We start from the raw sequence: 15,832 nt of genomic DNA, 5'->3' as shown, positions 1-15,832 counted from the left end.
GCACACAGCTTTTTTCTTTAGTGTGTTTAAACAAGTAAATTATGGAAGTAGTTGTTCAAAATGAGAAATGTGAGTGGGATGACTTTGATACTCTGGTGCAGGAAACTGGTAGGCATTAGGCAGGGAATTGAAAATGCCCATATGTTAAAAACAGTGAAAGAGCACTTTATCAGTGACTGCTTCTACAATATATCAGAATATTTGGACTCTGATTCATAAATTCTGTTTTATCTTTGTTTTAGGTCGTGACAGCTGACAGTGATGCTCTTAAAATTACATAAATGCTTAGCTCAAAGCATTAGATAGAAAGACATAAATGCTTAGCTTGAAGCATTAGATAGAAACAGCAGCTGAGTGATTTAAGAGGAGGAACACTGGCCTTTTTACAAGTAGCTGTTTTTTCATATAAATAAAAATAATAAATGTTCTTCCCTGAGGACAGAACTAAAAGTTCTGAAAGCTAGGGTGGTTTTTGTACTTTTCTGTGTATATGTGTCTGTTGGCACTGCGAAATATTTCACCTCCTGAAGTGGTTAGTCCGGGCCAGAGATAGATAAAAGTGAGTAATATAAGTAGCAACATTCATTTTATTATGTGAACTGTTCAAGGGTATTTAGATGTGATTTTCAGCGAATGATAGTAAGCAGAGGGGTGCCTAATTTTATTGAATGTTTAATCTTCCTAACTGCATACAGCTCGTGGTCTAGTAGCTAGTGCTGCTGCCTCTAGACCACAGGGACCCGTGTTTGGTTCCTGAGTTGGGAATTTAATTAGCTTAGGACCGTGTGTGTGTGTGTGTGTGTGTGTGTGTGTGTGTGTGTGTTTGTTTTCATCACTCCTCTTACCTTCATCACATGCAGAAGTTGCCATAGTGTTGTCTAATAGGAAGACTTGTACTTCTTGGCCAAACCATTCTAGATGGCATCTCCTGGCTCATAAAGCCATACTGTCATGTTGTTCTTTCTCTTGACTCTTCAGCTAAGATATTGAAACAAATTAAGTTTTTAAACTGGAATGATATATTTCATGGCATTCAAAAGCTCATGAAGAAAACAGTTATAGTAATATGATGATTGTTGGTGTCGGCGTTGAAACTTTCCTCAAGTCGAGTTGCCCAGAATTGGTTACTGTGGTGTGAATAATGCCAAGTATGGTTCTCATGCTTTTCAACTGTTTACTTTTTTCCATAAAAGCTGTTTATTTAAAAATGGTTAGGTTCAAACCTTTGAAATAGTTTCCTAAGTCCCTTCTTATTTGCTACAAATTAATATATAGGTCAATTTGCAGCAATTGTAACTGACCCTCTGTCTATGTCACATAAAGTAGTGCAAGGAAGAAACATGTTTTATTTTAGCAGTGTAACCTATCTTTTTGCTACATGTAATACCTTGGCTACATGTAACAACAGCCAATTGTGGCCACCTTGTCTTTCTGTTTTAGCACATTTCTAAGATACTTTTGCGATATGTTTAATTGCCAAATTAACAAGTGTAATGTCACTGTTCTCATCTTTCCAAGAGCTTTGCAATGATGTTAAAAAAAGTTCATTGTGCCATCTGAAAGACTGTACTTGCTTCAAAGTACAGTTGATACAGGAGTTAAGAGAATTAAAAATGTAACAATATCATCAGCTGCTCTGGGTACCATCATTTTCAAAAACCTCATTTCAATACCTTAGACCGTTCATGAAATAAAATGTGTATTACTTCTTCCTTTACTCACCCTGTATACATAATCGAGAAGTTAATTCCTGTACTTGTCAGCTTGAGTTGAGCAATACTAACCAGTGCTGTTTCTGGCTATTAACAGCTCTGCACCCATGAAGTCTGGAATTTACAGAATATGATGTGCAAGTGACTGAAAGATCAGCTGACCACTAAGATCTTTGTTCACTTTTTTTCCCTTTTCTAGATTGGGCAGCCATGTCAACCATCTCCTCCATGCCTGGTTCGTGGAGTTACCCATTCAACAACATCGTGTCTGTGAGCGACGGTCCGGTGGACAGCAGTTCGGGGATACCTTACATGTATCTCACCCCACAGGATATGAGCGTCCAGGACCTGATGGTAAGTACACGGGTTGTCTAATCTCGTGTCCTGAAACAGTTCAGAAGGGAGCTGTTCAATTCACATTTGTGTGCAAGTCTAACACCGTAATTGTAGATGAGGATTTTGGTGAAAACGGTGCAGGTTTAGCATCCTTATTAGAATATCATGGGATGCATTAAGGTAAAAATGGTTAAGAACATACATTTAAAATGTAAAACTCTTACTAAAGTCTTATTCACTCCCTCTTAGTATTTTTTTACAGCCACACACAACAATAACAAATGGAAAAACATAGTACTAGCTGACAAACCCAGTACTGCCTGGGTATTATTTTGCTAATTTCCTATTAGAATCAAGAACAAACAATGAACTGTGTAACTGTGTTTGTATTGTAATATCCTTGAAAATTTCTGTACACTGGGCACAGCTCGTTCAAGAGTCTCTAACATGATGTTGTAAACATTTCTCCGACGAAGCATTTTGAGGTCTCGCATATTGTAAATAGCTTCATTATTGTTTAAAATTAGCAGTCCTCATACCATAATAAATTAGCAAGGGCTGATTATACCTTTTTGTAGATGTAGATTTGTAGCAAACTGAAACTCAAATCTGACAGCTAACTACATCCAGCAAACAAAAAGTAGGGTAATCCTATGGTCCAGCTGAAAATAAGTGTGTAAGCCCTCAAACAAAACGTGTCTTGGGAGAAAATAGAAAGTGACTGACACAGACAACTGTTTTAATTTATCTTACACTCTTATAATCTGCATAACTGCCAGCCACTCGCACCTGATTCCTTGTAGTGACACCTTCATCTCCCTCTCAACTTGTTATGGCTACACTTCCTTCGACAACCAAATTAACTATTCCATGTGGCTTCAGAATAAATAATTTCAATCCATCCCTCTTACTCAAATTGTACCATACGTTTTTCCCCCTAATTCCATTCACTACCTTTTCATTTATTATCTGATCTGATGTTGAAGTATCTTTAGTTCATATAGCATGTTCAATGTGAGATGTCAATTTTAATAAATGAAAAATGTGGCTTCCTCAATTGTTTCTTTCCCCACTTTATCAGTTTTGTGCAAATAACATTACAGATTTTTCCAAATGTGTAGCACTTGTAAGTAACTTTCTGTTGTGTGTTATTTAGAGAGACTACCGAAGCAGTTTGGTGATGAGCTTGGCTCAGTCTGACTACTGCAAGAAGCAAAAGTATGATGCGGAGGATCCCAGGTGTGCTAAAGTCATTCTCACTGGCAAGATTAAGAGGGTAAGTATGTATGGTTTTGAGCATAAACATGATGAAATTAAGGCACAAGAAATAACAAGATACCAGGCAGAAACAATTGAATTTACACTTAGATAATTTATTAAACACTGTACTGTAATACCCTGGACGTACACGACAGGTGGGGCCGAGTGATAGCTGTGCAAGTCGAATTCGCAAAACTCAGGGTTAATTTAGCATATAAACAAACAAATTACACTGAAGTGCCAAAGAAACTGTTATAGGCATACATATTCAAATACAGAGGTATGGAAACAGGCAGAGTACGGTGCTATGGTCAGCAGCGCCAATATAAGACAGCAAGCATCTGGCGCAGTTGTTAGATTGGTTACTGCTGCTACAATGGCAGGTTATCAAGATTTAAGTGAGTTTGAATGTTGTGTTATAGTTGGCGCACTAGTGATGGGACACAGCATCTCCGAGGCAGCGATGAAGGGGGGATTTTCCCTTATGACCATTTCACGAGTGTACTGTGAATGTCAGGAATCCGGTAAAGCATCAAATCTTCAAAATTGCTGTGGCTGGAAAAAGATCCTGCAAAAACAGAACCAATGATGACTGAAGAGAATTGTTCAACGTGACATAAGTGCAACCCTTCTGCAAATTGCTGCAGATTTCAGTACTGGGCTATCAACAAGTGTCAGCATGTGAATCATTCAACAAAACGTCATTAATATGGGCTCACGGAGCCGAAGGCCCACTCGTGTACCCTTGATCACAGCATGACACAAAGCTTTGCACTTTGCCTGGGCCCATCAACACCGACATTGGACTGTTGATGACTGGAAAATTGTCTCGTTTCAAATTGTATCGAGTGGATGAACATGTACAGTTATGGAGACAAGATCATGAATCCGTGGACCTTTCGTGTCAGCAGTGGACTGTGTGGAGCGTGTGCAGTTGGAGTGATATGGGATCCCTGATATGTCTAGATATGACTCTGACAGGTGACATGTATGTAAGCATTCTGCCTGGTCCCTGCATCCATTCATGTCCATTGTGCATTCTGATGGACTTGGGCAATTCCAGCAGGACAATGGGACATCCCACACATCCAGAATTGCTACAAGTGGCTCCAGGAACACTCTTCTGAGTTTAAACACTTCTGATGGCCACCAAACTCCCCAGAAATGAACAATATATCTGGGATGAATTGCAACGTGCTGTTCAGAAGACATTTCCATCACCTCATACTATTATGGATTTATGGGCAGCCCTACAGGATTAATGGTGTCACTTCCCTCCAGCACTACTTCAGACACTAGTCAAATCCCTGCCACATCATGTTGCAGCACTTCTGCATGCTCGCGGGGCCCCTCATGATATTAGGTAGGTGTACCAGTTTCTTTGGCTCTTCAGTGTATGTTCACTTAGGATCACTTAGGATCAGAGTCTATAGAAAACAAAGTAATTTTAAATGAAAATGTTTAATAAAATGCTCAACAATACAACAAATTACACTATATGGTCAAAAGTATCTGAGCACCCACAAAAAACATACGGTTTTCATATTAGGTGCATTATGCTGGCACCTACTGTCAAGTACTCCATGTCAGCGACCTCAGTAGTCATTAGACATCGTGAGAGAGCAGAATGGTGCACTCCACGGATCTCACAGACTTCGAATGTGGTCAGGTGATTGGGTGTCACTTGTGTCATACATCTGTATGTGAGAGCTCCATACTCCTAAACATCCCTAGGTCCACTGTTTCCGGTGTGATTGTGAAGTGGAAATATGAAGAGACATGTACAACACAAAAGTGTAAATGTAGACCTTGTCTGTTGACTGACAGAGACTGCCGACAGTTGTAGAGGGTCGTAATGTGTAATAGGCAGACATCTATCCAGACCATCACACAGGAATTCCAAACTGCATCAGGATCCACTGCAAGTACTATGGCAGTTAGGCAGGAGGTGAGAAAACTTGGATTTCATGGTCGAGTGGCTGCTCATAAACCACACATCACACCGGTAAATGCCAAACAATGCCTCGCTCAGAGTAAGGAGCATAAATATTGGACAACTGAACAGTGGAAAAATGTTGTGTGGAGTGACGAATCACAGTACACAATGTGGTGATCTGTGTGGTATGGCAAATGCCCAGTGGACATCATCTGCCAGCATGTATAGTGCCAACATTAAAATTTGGAGGCGGCGGTGTTATGGTGTGATTGTGTTTTTCATGGAGAGGGCTTGCACCCTTTGTTGTTTTGCATGGCACTGTCACAGCACAGGTCGACATTAATATTTTAAGCACCTTCATGCTCCCCACTGTTGAAGAGCAATTCTGGGATGGCGATTGCATCTTTCAGCATGATGGAGCACCTGTTCATAATGGACTGGCCTGCACACAGTCCTGACCTGAAGCCCATAGAACACCTATGGGATGTTATGGAATGCCCACTTCCTGCCAGGTCTCAACAACAGACATCAATACCTCTCCTCAGTGCAGTGCTCAGTGAAGTATAGGCTGCCATTCCCCAAGAAACCTTGCAGTATCTGATTGAACATATGCTTGCAAGAGTGGAAGCTGTCATAAAGACTAAGGGTTGGCCAACACCATATTGAATTCCAGCATTATCGATGGAGGGCACCATGAACTTGAGTCATTTTCGGCCAGATGTCCGGATACTTTTGATCACGCAGTGTATCTTACAGTACACTATTACACATTGCAACAATGTAGTTATTGTGATCCAGAAGGCAATGTTATCTGAAGAGTCAATTTCATTTCTTCTCATGCAGAATCTCCTTGTAGCATGTTAATAAATTTTTTGTTCCCTATTTCCTAGCAGAAATGCACGTTTAGTCGATGTTTATTTTTTTCTAAAATTTATAACCCTCTTTAAACTGAACTAAGATCTCTGCCAAGTTTGCAAATGCCATTTGATCTCCTGATTCTAGTGGGTGTAAAGAATCAGGTTATTCAATGTTTTGCTGTTGCTCACGCATTTCTGAAGGTCATAAATTGTCAGCTTCTGATTGTGTCAATCCAGCAGTTCTTGAACATGATCAGAAACCACCTCAAAATCGACCAGTTCTTCAGTCGCATTATCAGTTTGATTGGGACCTGGGTGCTGATTCCCCTGAAACCCAGGGGAAATCGACTTAGTTTTTTTCTGGTGCTACTTAAAGCTTTTTGTGAAATTTCATTCCAAGACTGTCCAATAATTCTCACAGCACATGAAACATCGAATTGCTTGCAAAAGCTTTAAACAAAGGCCTTATTGTTGCAGGAGGATGATGCAGTCCATTGTTGATTAATAGCATCACATGAAATGAGATTTTAATAAGGGCAGTAACCTTCAACTTCATGTATGAAGTGATGACTAAACCAGTCCTCAAGAAGGGAAGCTGTCACCCAAGCTCGAGCATTCGACTTTCAAATCACAGGCAACTTTGTTTACTTATGGATTTTCTGAACCATAAACTAAGAAAGATTTTAATTTACAGTCACCAGCTGTATTCCTGTCACAACCACTGTTGTGCATTCATGCCAGCCATCACTGTCAATTGATCTTCAGCAGCTTTGAAGTCTGGAAAGTTGTTTGCCTCATGCATGATAAAAGTTCTTTTAGGAATCTTATTCCAGAACAGACCAGTTTAATCTACGTTGAATGTGGTTTCACTGGGACAGACATTGCCTATCATTCCATCGAGTTTCTGTGGATAGAGCGACAGTCCTTACCATTGTTTGCCACCTTTCCACTTTCTGCGATGCTGTGAGCTAATTATAACAACTGTTACTAGCTTTAACATTACGTCTTTGGCCACCTCCTCAGCTTCTTCTTTCAGTCTCTTAAAATCAGCTTAGTGTGAGAGCACAATGAGTTCTGATCAACAGGACTATTTTTCACTGTTTCTTGATTATAACACCATAATTTTAACATTGTTTCCATTTGATTGATAATATCATTATGTTTCTGAATGATAGTTGAATTCAAAGAATGAGCATTTTTCACAGCTTTTTACTTTATCTTTTATAAGTGTGCTAATTGCTGATTCCAGTAGATCAAACTTCTTTGCCAATTAACACATTTTAATTTCTGCATTTAAGTCTTTGATAATCTAAGTTTACATTCCAAAGATAATAATTTTCTTTACTTCTTTGATGCAAATGAATCAGTTCTGCTTCTTCTGGGGGACATAGTTAGAGTGTATCAGTCAGGCCAGCAGTTTTTGTCAATCAAGCCAGCTCCTGGATAAATCGAGTCTGCACAAAGCACGTCCGAACCTGTCGTAAGCCGAACACAATGTGGACGGTATGTGGGGAATAGAGTTGCACAGCGCTCAAACAGACAATTTGTGTAACTTTGGATTTGCAGAAAAGTAGCATAAGTTGGGGTATTACTCTAGTTGTTATGACCTGGGTTGTCGTCATTTGCTAAAAAGAGAGCAGGAGGTCACATAAAATAGATTTTGGTTACATGGATAAATCATCAGGGACACTGGGTTAAGACACAGTCAGCAGGAGACGATGTGTGGAAGTTTACAATGTGAAGCCAACAATGGACAATACTTGTAAGCTGAGATGTTAGCAATGGCACTGATTACAATCTATAAATCATAAATTTCAATACAGATAGGCAATAAAGGGAAGAATAAATAAATGAGTGGAATGGCAAGAAGAAGATAAACTGATGGATAGGGAAAGATGGTGGTGTAGGTAAGTGTATCAACAGTGGGGGACAAGACAAAAAAAAAGTTCAAGAGGGAAGGTGGCATTGGGGGGCAGGAGGGGGTTGGAAGAGGGGGAGGGGGGAATTGCAGAAGATAAGAAAGATTGTTGAACGCGTGTTAAACAGAAATGCTCACTGCTTTTAGGCCGCGGTCACATTAGCACTGACGTTTGTGGATTCCACTGATGAACAACATTGGCTGATCATTTCAGACCAGTAGGCCAGTATGTGGGCAGTCTCAGTGCAACCAACCTCATTACCTGAACACACAACTTTGGTCAACAACAGGTGAAATTAAAATCAGTTTGTTTTTCTTGGTCATACCATACAATGCTCCCACACACAAAACATGAATTGGGAGAAATTTTTAAGTTTAGTACAAGAAATACCCAAAATTGTGGCATCCTGGGGATGAGAGAAGTAATAACAGGGATATGGCTTGAAATCTATGGTGTGAAATTGTTACTTTATAGGAAACGACACATTTTGAACTACTTAAAAATTTAATAATAATTAATCGAATGTTTCCTTGCATTACATTTTTATGTCTATACTTAAAACATAGCATGTCATGCAGAAAAAGTTTCTACTGGAAAAATTAGCCCTAGATTATAACATTAAAATATCATATGTCAAAGTGACAAAAGTGTTGTATGTAAATTTTGAAGAATTGTGTTACTGTGGTGGATATTTTTTGAGCTGTGGTAGGTTGATGTTAGATGTCTAAGAATTACCATTACTATTTACTGTTGTTTGTATGCTTGTGAATGGTCATTCTGTTATATGAGGTTGTTTGTAAATATGGTGTCTGCATTTCCACTTTTCAGTGCATTAGGTGTTCGGAGTATCTTATTCTGAAATTTGTGTTTGTCTTTCATATATACGCTGAATGATAATCATTGAAGGTTAGTCAACATGTCTGTTTTGCTGAAGTTGTGCAGAGTGTTTTTCAATGCCACAAGGAATCATCTTAAAAATGTAATAGAACATTTTGTCTTCATTTCATTTATTCATTAAAATTGTCTTATTATTCCAGTAACTAAGGAAAGAGTGTACAGCACTCACCACATTCTTTTTGAGATGGATTTGGATTAGAATATATTCCTAACCCACATGGTTCTGACCAGTACTAACAGAGGAGAGAGGATACACTGTGACAGACCTGTCGGTCGATATTACCGGGCGACCTCTGGTGGCAGCATCTGACATCATACTTATTCTGTAGGGCCTAGCGGAAATAGTTCACCTATTCCTAGCACTGACCTGTTATTTGTCAGGTGCGTGTCCAAGATGTGATCAAAAAGTAATGGGAATTTTTGTTTCTCTTAAAGAATCGTTATTTATTTGTCGACATTAACTTTGTGTCCTCAAACATAATACACTTATACCAGTGCTGTTTCCAATCTGGGGAGCACTTCTGGAGCACACTTCTCATTATGGTGTTCAGCTCCTTGAGCAGTTCTGTTCTTATATCATCAGTGGCAGCAAAGCAATGTCCTTGGTTCTTTTCACGCTGGGGAGTGGAGAGAAGTGTCAAGAAGCTGTGTCCGGCAGATACTGTGGCTGAGGCAACTTAATGGTTTTGGTGGCTCCACAGTGGTGTGGCCTGTGTTTACATGAGTGAGCACTGATGCACGAGCGGGAGCATTATCGTGATGCAATTTCCATGAGTGGTTTTGCCACAATTCTGGTTGTTTCCTTCGGATTCCTTCATGCAAATGGCGCATAGCTTCCGAGTGGTACTTCTTATTGACTGTACAACCATAAGGCAGGAACTCGTGATGCACTATCCCACTGTAATTGAAGAATACAGTGAGAAGAACCTTCCCATATGATCGATCTTGTTGAATTTTTTTCGGTCTTGGCTCTTCATGAAGTTTCCACTGCAAAGAGTGGGCGTCGGTTTTGATGTCATACACATACACTGATGTTTTGCCACCTGTTATAACCTTCTTCAGAAGTTCTGGATTGTTGTTGACTTCTTGATTTAGCAACTCCAGAGCAATGTCTGCATTGAAGTTCAACTATTTTGGAACAAATGATAATTAATCGAAACCCTCAGCTGCCGACAGGTGTTGTTGATATACCTCGGATGGGGACAGCTGAAAATGTGTGCCCCGACCGTGACTCGAACCAGGGATCTCCTACTTACACGGCAGACGCTCTATCCATCTGAGCCACCGAGGACACAGATGAATAGCGTGACTGCAGGGACTTATCCCTTGCACGCCTCCCGTGAGACCCACATTCCCAACTGTTCACAATCTGCATATGTAATGTACCTAATAGATACTTGCCCATCTACTCATTACTCGCGCACTCTAAGGTAACGATTCCCATAAGAGTTGGGGCAACCTGTGCACTGTTCTCGAATGAGAATGGTATATGTTCTTTTGAGAACAGTTACTATCTTTATATATCGTTAAAGGCTACCTAGCCACTGACCTTCATCTGAGCGAATGTGCACAGGTTGCCCCAACTCTTATGGGAATCGTTACCTTAGAGTGCGCGAGTAATGAGTAGATGGGCAAATATCTATTAGGTACATTACATATGTAAATTGTGGACGGTTGGGAATATGGGTCTCATGGGAAGCGTGTAAGGGATAAGACCCTGCAGTCACGCTATTCATCTGTGTCGTCGGTGGCTCAGATGGATAGAGCATCTGCCGTGTAAGCAGGAGATCCCGGGTTCGAGTCCGTCTGGGCACACATTTTCAGCTGTCCCCATCGAGGTATATCAACAACACCTGTCGGCAGCTGAGGATTTCAATTAATTATCATTTATTCTAGATAAGCTGCAAGGTCATCAATGGTATCTGTTCTTTTGAGAACAATTACTATCTTCATATATTTCCTGCTACACATTTCATGCGCAAAACATCTGAAAAAATGCTTGGCATGAGCCGAAGAATTTGCCAACGCCATCAGCAACCCCTCTTAAGGTGATTTGGTGATCTTACAGAACTGTTTTCTTTATTTCCTCCACATTGTCATGGATAATTTATATACTAGGGCCTCAGGGGTGGTTATAATGTTCAGTGTCTTCTTGACCCTGTTTGAAAAGTTTGTACCATTTGTAAACTCATGTCTTGGTCATAGTAGATTTACCAAAAGCAACAGTCAACATTTTGATTGGGGTGTTGCACTTAATTCCATTTTCAAGCAAAATTTAATGCAAATTCTTTGCTCCATCTTTTTTGAAAGTAAAATTTTGCCAAGCGCTTGAAGACACCTATAACCTTTTCACTTGTCAACAATAAAGTAAATATTTAAAACAGCTGAAAATGCCAACATACCTTAGAAACATGTGTACCAACAAGATAAAGGAACTGTGTGCCGGACCGTGACTCGAACTTGGGACCTTTGCCTTTTGCCCGCGAAAGGCAAAGGTCCCGAGTTCGAGTCTCGGTCCGGCACACAGTTTTAATCTGCCAGGAAGTTTCGTATCAGCGCACACTCCGCTGTAGAGTGAAAATTTCATTCTAGAAGATAAAGGAAATTTGAAAAATCAGGTGTGTACAGCATATGAAATTAAAAATTGTCATTACTTTTTTATCACACCTTGTATCTGTGTAGTGTGGATAACTGAATTCTCTCTTCCTTTGGGAAGAGAAAAGTATAGATTGGACAAGGTTAAAAACAACAGGCAAGGTACTTGGATAAGAGTGTTCCTTGTCCATCCAACATATAGCTTCCTCTAAGCCTGGGGTTTGAATGCCATGCTCTCCAATTTTAACCTCTCTCCCCCCCCCCAATCTCTCTCTCTCTCTCCTCCCCCCCTCCCTCCCCCCCAATCCCACCCCCTCTGCTCCTCCCTAACCCTCTCCTCAAGGAAAGAACTATTAGTTCGGAAAGTCAGTCAATATAGGTTATTTGCTTTTATTTGTGTCTATCAGCAGTACCGTCATTCCTTTTCAAGTACTGGCCTGCAATTCTGTCTCACAATTTCATAGTTTTCTCAGGAGAATTTTCATTATTCGATTCAACTGCCTGTTGTTCCTGATGTGTTATGGGATGAAAGGAAGGGACAAGGTGAAACTCAGTTCTGGCACTTGGCCTTATTGAAGAAAGAACCTAAATGTTCTGCCTTCTCAAAGGACTTCTGTAGATTTCAGAACGAATCTGTCACTGTACAGTGAAGTGTTTGAAACCTCTCAGCAGATTAAAACTATGTAATGTACTGGAGCCTTGCCTTCCACACGCAATAACTTTTGAATGCAAGATTGGGATTTGAGCTCCAGTCTGGCACACAATTTTAATCTGTGTGCTGTAGATTTACTTATAGCCACCTAATCGGTAGATTAGTTTGTCTTCATTTTATTTTAGTGTTGTTTGTCTTCATTTGATTTTAGTGTCATCCCTAACTTATCTTTATACATGTTCACATACAAACCAGTTTATTAAAAAATATGTTCTTCCACAGGTGAAGGACCCAGCTGAGTTGGCCTTTGCTCAGAACGCTCTTTTCAGCAGACACCCTGTAATGAAGACTTGGCCTCCAGGTAACACTCAAACTGATATCTATGTAAATAAAAATATAAATGTATATTTGTTCATAATCAGTATCACCAAAAGTTCTTGACCAGTTGCTTTGACATTTGACAGAATGTTGTATTCTAATACAGGTGTGTTTTTCCTTTCCCTTTTTTTACATTTTACAGTAATAAACATTTAGACACATAGACTACACACTGAGCAGCCAGAACATTATGACCACCGACCTACTGTTGATATAAACCTGTCTTGGCAATAGCAGTGTCACCTGGTGTAGAATGACTGCTAGTCAGACACATGCATTGTGTATGTAGTATCTGTGAGCATGTTGTCTGTGTGTAAAATGATGAAGGTGCTCAATCTATCAGAGTTTAGAGGTTGACCGAGGGCAGATTGTGGTGGCCCGTAGGCTCGGCATGAGCATTTCAGAAACTGTACGACTTGTTGAGTATTTGAGAAGTCCTGTGGGTAAGTGTCTTCAACACATGGTTAAACCACATCCAGACGTCGTGGGGCTGGGCAGACTCGTCTTCATTACAGGTGTTGACTGCCGTAGGGTGGGCAGACTGGTAAAAAAGGACCTGTGGTGAACTTCGGCAGAACTAATATCAGGCTTTAATGCTGGGCAGAGTACAAGTGTGTCTGAACACCCAGTTTGACGAACACTCCTAACAATGGGCCTCCACAGCCGATGATACGTGCACGTTCCAATGTTAAGACTATGACATTGTTAACCACAACTGAAATGGGCAAGTGACCATCAGCACAGGACGTAGGCACGGTGGCAGAGTGTTGCATGGTCTGATGAATCCTGATACCTTCACCATCATCCCGATGGGAGGGCACGAATCTGTCATCTTCCAGGGGAACAGCTCCTTGACACTTCTACTGCAGGACAGAGACAAGTTGGCAGTGCTCCAACTATGCTCTGGGTAACATTCTCACGGGCATCTGTGGGTCCAGTGGATCTGGTGCAAGGCACCATGACGGCCGAGGAGTATCGTGCACTGGTTGCACACCCCTTCGTGACGACGATGTTTCCTGACGGCAGAGGGATTTTTCAACAGGATAATGTGCCTTATCACAAGATCAGGAGTGTGATAGAGTGGTTTGAGGAACACAGTGGCGAGTTCCAGTAGATGTGTTGGCTCCCCAGGTCGCCTGATCTGAACCCCGTTCAAACACATCTGGGACATAACTGAACATGGCATCAGCACTCATCAACCAAACAGGAATGTTGGATTTATGCCTTACTGGTTTATGATTAGAATACTACTATGGAATCTGAATTGGCAATAGTGGTAAACAAGGCTCAAGGTCAGAGAGAGGGGGAAGAAGAGAGGCAGAGAAGGGTAGGAAGAAATGGACATAGAAAATGAAGGAGGAGATGGACAGAGGGGGGAGGCATCAGAAGGAGAGAGAGAGTGAGGGAGGAAGGAGGAGATGGACAGAGGAGGAACGAGGAGTAGATGGACAGAAAGATGGGAGAGAAGTAGATTAGGACATATATCCAGTTCCCATACATCTTAGAAACATGTGCTTTGTCTTTCTTTCTTTTCCATTTTAGCAGACTGAGCCACAGTCATGCATGGCTGGATGCATTAATAACCTTGCCTATTCAAAGTTCAGTACAGTTACTCTAAATAATGTGAAAACATAACACGATTACATTAGTCGGTACTTCGTAAGTTCCTTTCTGCCGCACTGAGATTTGGAAAAATAGATGTTGCGTGGACAGGAAATACTGTAACATGTAGATATGAGCTTTAATGATTGCAATAACATTGGGACACAACATAGGATGAATTTGGCTCACCTCAACTTTATTTGCTCTCCAAGAATACTGTTAACAATACGGTATCTTAGCACTTAATCAGAACAGTTTGCTATTGTTTTTTCTTGAGGAGTGCGCAACATCCAGTAAAGTTACTTTTAGGTTTTGATGCTTTGTCTCGAAGGCAGCAAACAAAGAAAACCTGGGCGGCAGTGATTTGCTTGCTCAGTGAGAGCACCCTTAACTGGAAAAAGATTGCAACATGGCAGTATAATTATTTGCGAGTTTAAAGAGAAAGATGACTGTCCCAGTCAGCAACAGTGGACGTTACAGACAAGGAATATTGTCTGGCAGCAAAGTTAATTTTTTTGCTATAAGGTTACCATCCTTGAACTAATCAGTGTTTAGACTCACTGCAACTCTATCCATCATGTGTTCTTAAGTTCTGAGAATATAGTTAATGTCCACTGTTTTGACTATTGCTTCTATCCTGGAGGTTAACAGTAACTACAGCTCATCATAACAACAAAGTAGTTATAATAGAAGGAAACATTCCACATAGGAAAAATATACCTAAAAACAAAGATGTGTGACTTACCAAATGAAAGTGCTGGCAGGTTGACAGACACACAAACGAACACATACATACACATAAAATTCAAGCTTTCGCAACAAACTGTTGCCTCATCAGGAAAGAGGGAAGGGAGGGAAAGACGAAAGGATGTGGGTTTTAGGGAGAGGGTAAGGAGTCATTCCAGTCCCGGGAGCGGAAAGACTTACCTTAGGGGGAAAAAAGGACGGGTATACACTTGCGCGCACACACACATACACATATCCATCCACACATATACAGACACAAGCAGACATATTTAAAGACAAAGAGTTTGGGCAGAGATGTCAGTCGAGGCAGAAGTGCAGAGGCAAAGATGTTGTTGAATGACAGGTGAGGTATGAGTGGCGGCAACTTGAAATTAGCGGATATTGAGACCTGGTGGATAACGGGAAGAGAGGATATATTGAAGAGCAAGTTCCCATCTCTGGAGTTCGGATAGGTTGGTGTTAGTGGGAAGTATCCAGATAACCCGGACGGTGTAACACTGTGCCAAGATGTGCTGGCCGTGCACCAAGGCATGTTTAGCCACAGGGTGATCCTCATTACCAACAAACACTGTCTGCCTGTGTCCATTCATGCGAATGGACAGTTTGTTGCTGGTCATTCCAACATAGAATGCATCCCAGTGTAGGCAGGTCAGTTGGTAGATCACGTGGGTGCTTTCACACGTGGCTCTGCCTTTGATTGTGTACACCTTCCGGGTTACAGGACTGGAATAGGTGCTGGTGGGAGGGTGTATGGGACAGGTTTTACACCGGGGGCGGTTACAAGGGTAGGAGCCAGAGGGTAGGGAAGGTGGTTTGGGGATTTCATAGGGATGAACTAAGAGGTTACGAAGGTTAGGTGGACGGCGGAAAGACACTCTTGGTGGAGTGGGGAGGATTTCATGAAGGATGGATCTCATTTCAGGGCAGGATTTGAGGAAGTC

At 41.0% G+C, this 15,832-nt stretch overlaps 1 protein-coding gene across 3 annotated transcripts in view; it reads left to right on the top strand.

Annotated features, from left to right (window-relative positions):
* The window catches only part of LOC126109767 (protein CREG1), a 49,727-nt gene that overhangs the window by 31,545 nt on the left and 2,350 nt on the right, over window positions 1-15,832 (top strand). For all 3 annotated transcript variants that reach the window (XM_049914822.1, XM_049914821.1, XM_049914823.1), the window contains exons 3-5: window positions 1,912-2,066; window positions 3,205-3,324; window positions 12,447-12,525. In XM_049914822.1, the coding sequence (XP_049770779.1) occupies window positions 1,912-2,066; window positions 3,205-3,324; window positions 12,447-12,525 (354 nt within the window). The remainder of the gene's footprint in view (window positions 1-1,911; window positions 2,067-3,204; window positions 3,325-12,446; window positions 12,526-15,832) is intronic.

The sequence above is a fragment of the Schistocerca cancellata genome, chromosome 12 (assembly GCF_023864275.1).
Source record: "Schistocerca cancellata isolate TAMUIC-IGC-003103 chromosome 12, iqSchCanc2.1, whole genome shotgun sequence".
Lineage (NCBI taxonomy): Eukaryota > Metazoa > Arthropoda > Insecta > Orthoptera > Acrididae > Schistocerca > Schistocerca cancellata.
The sequence above is the reverse complement of the archived record's forward strand: the minus strand, read 5'-3'. Positions and strand labels throughout refer to the sequence as shown.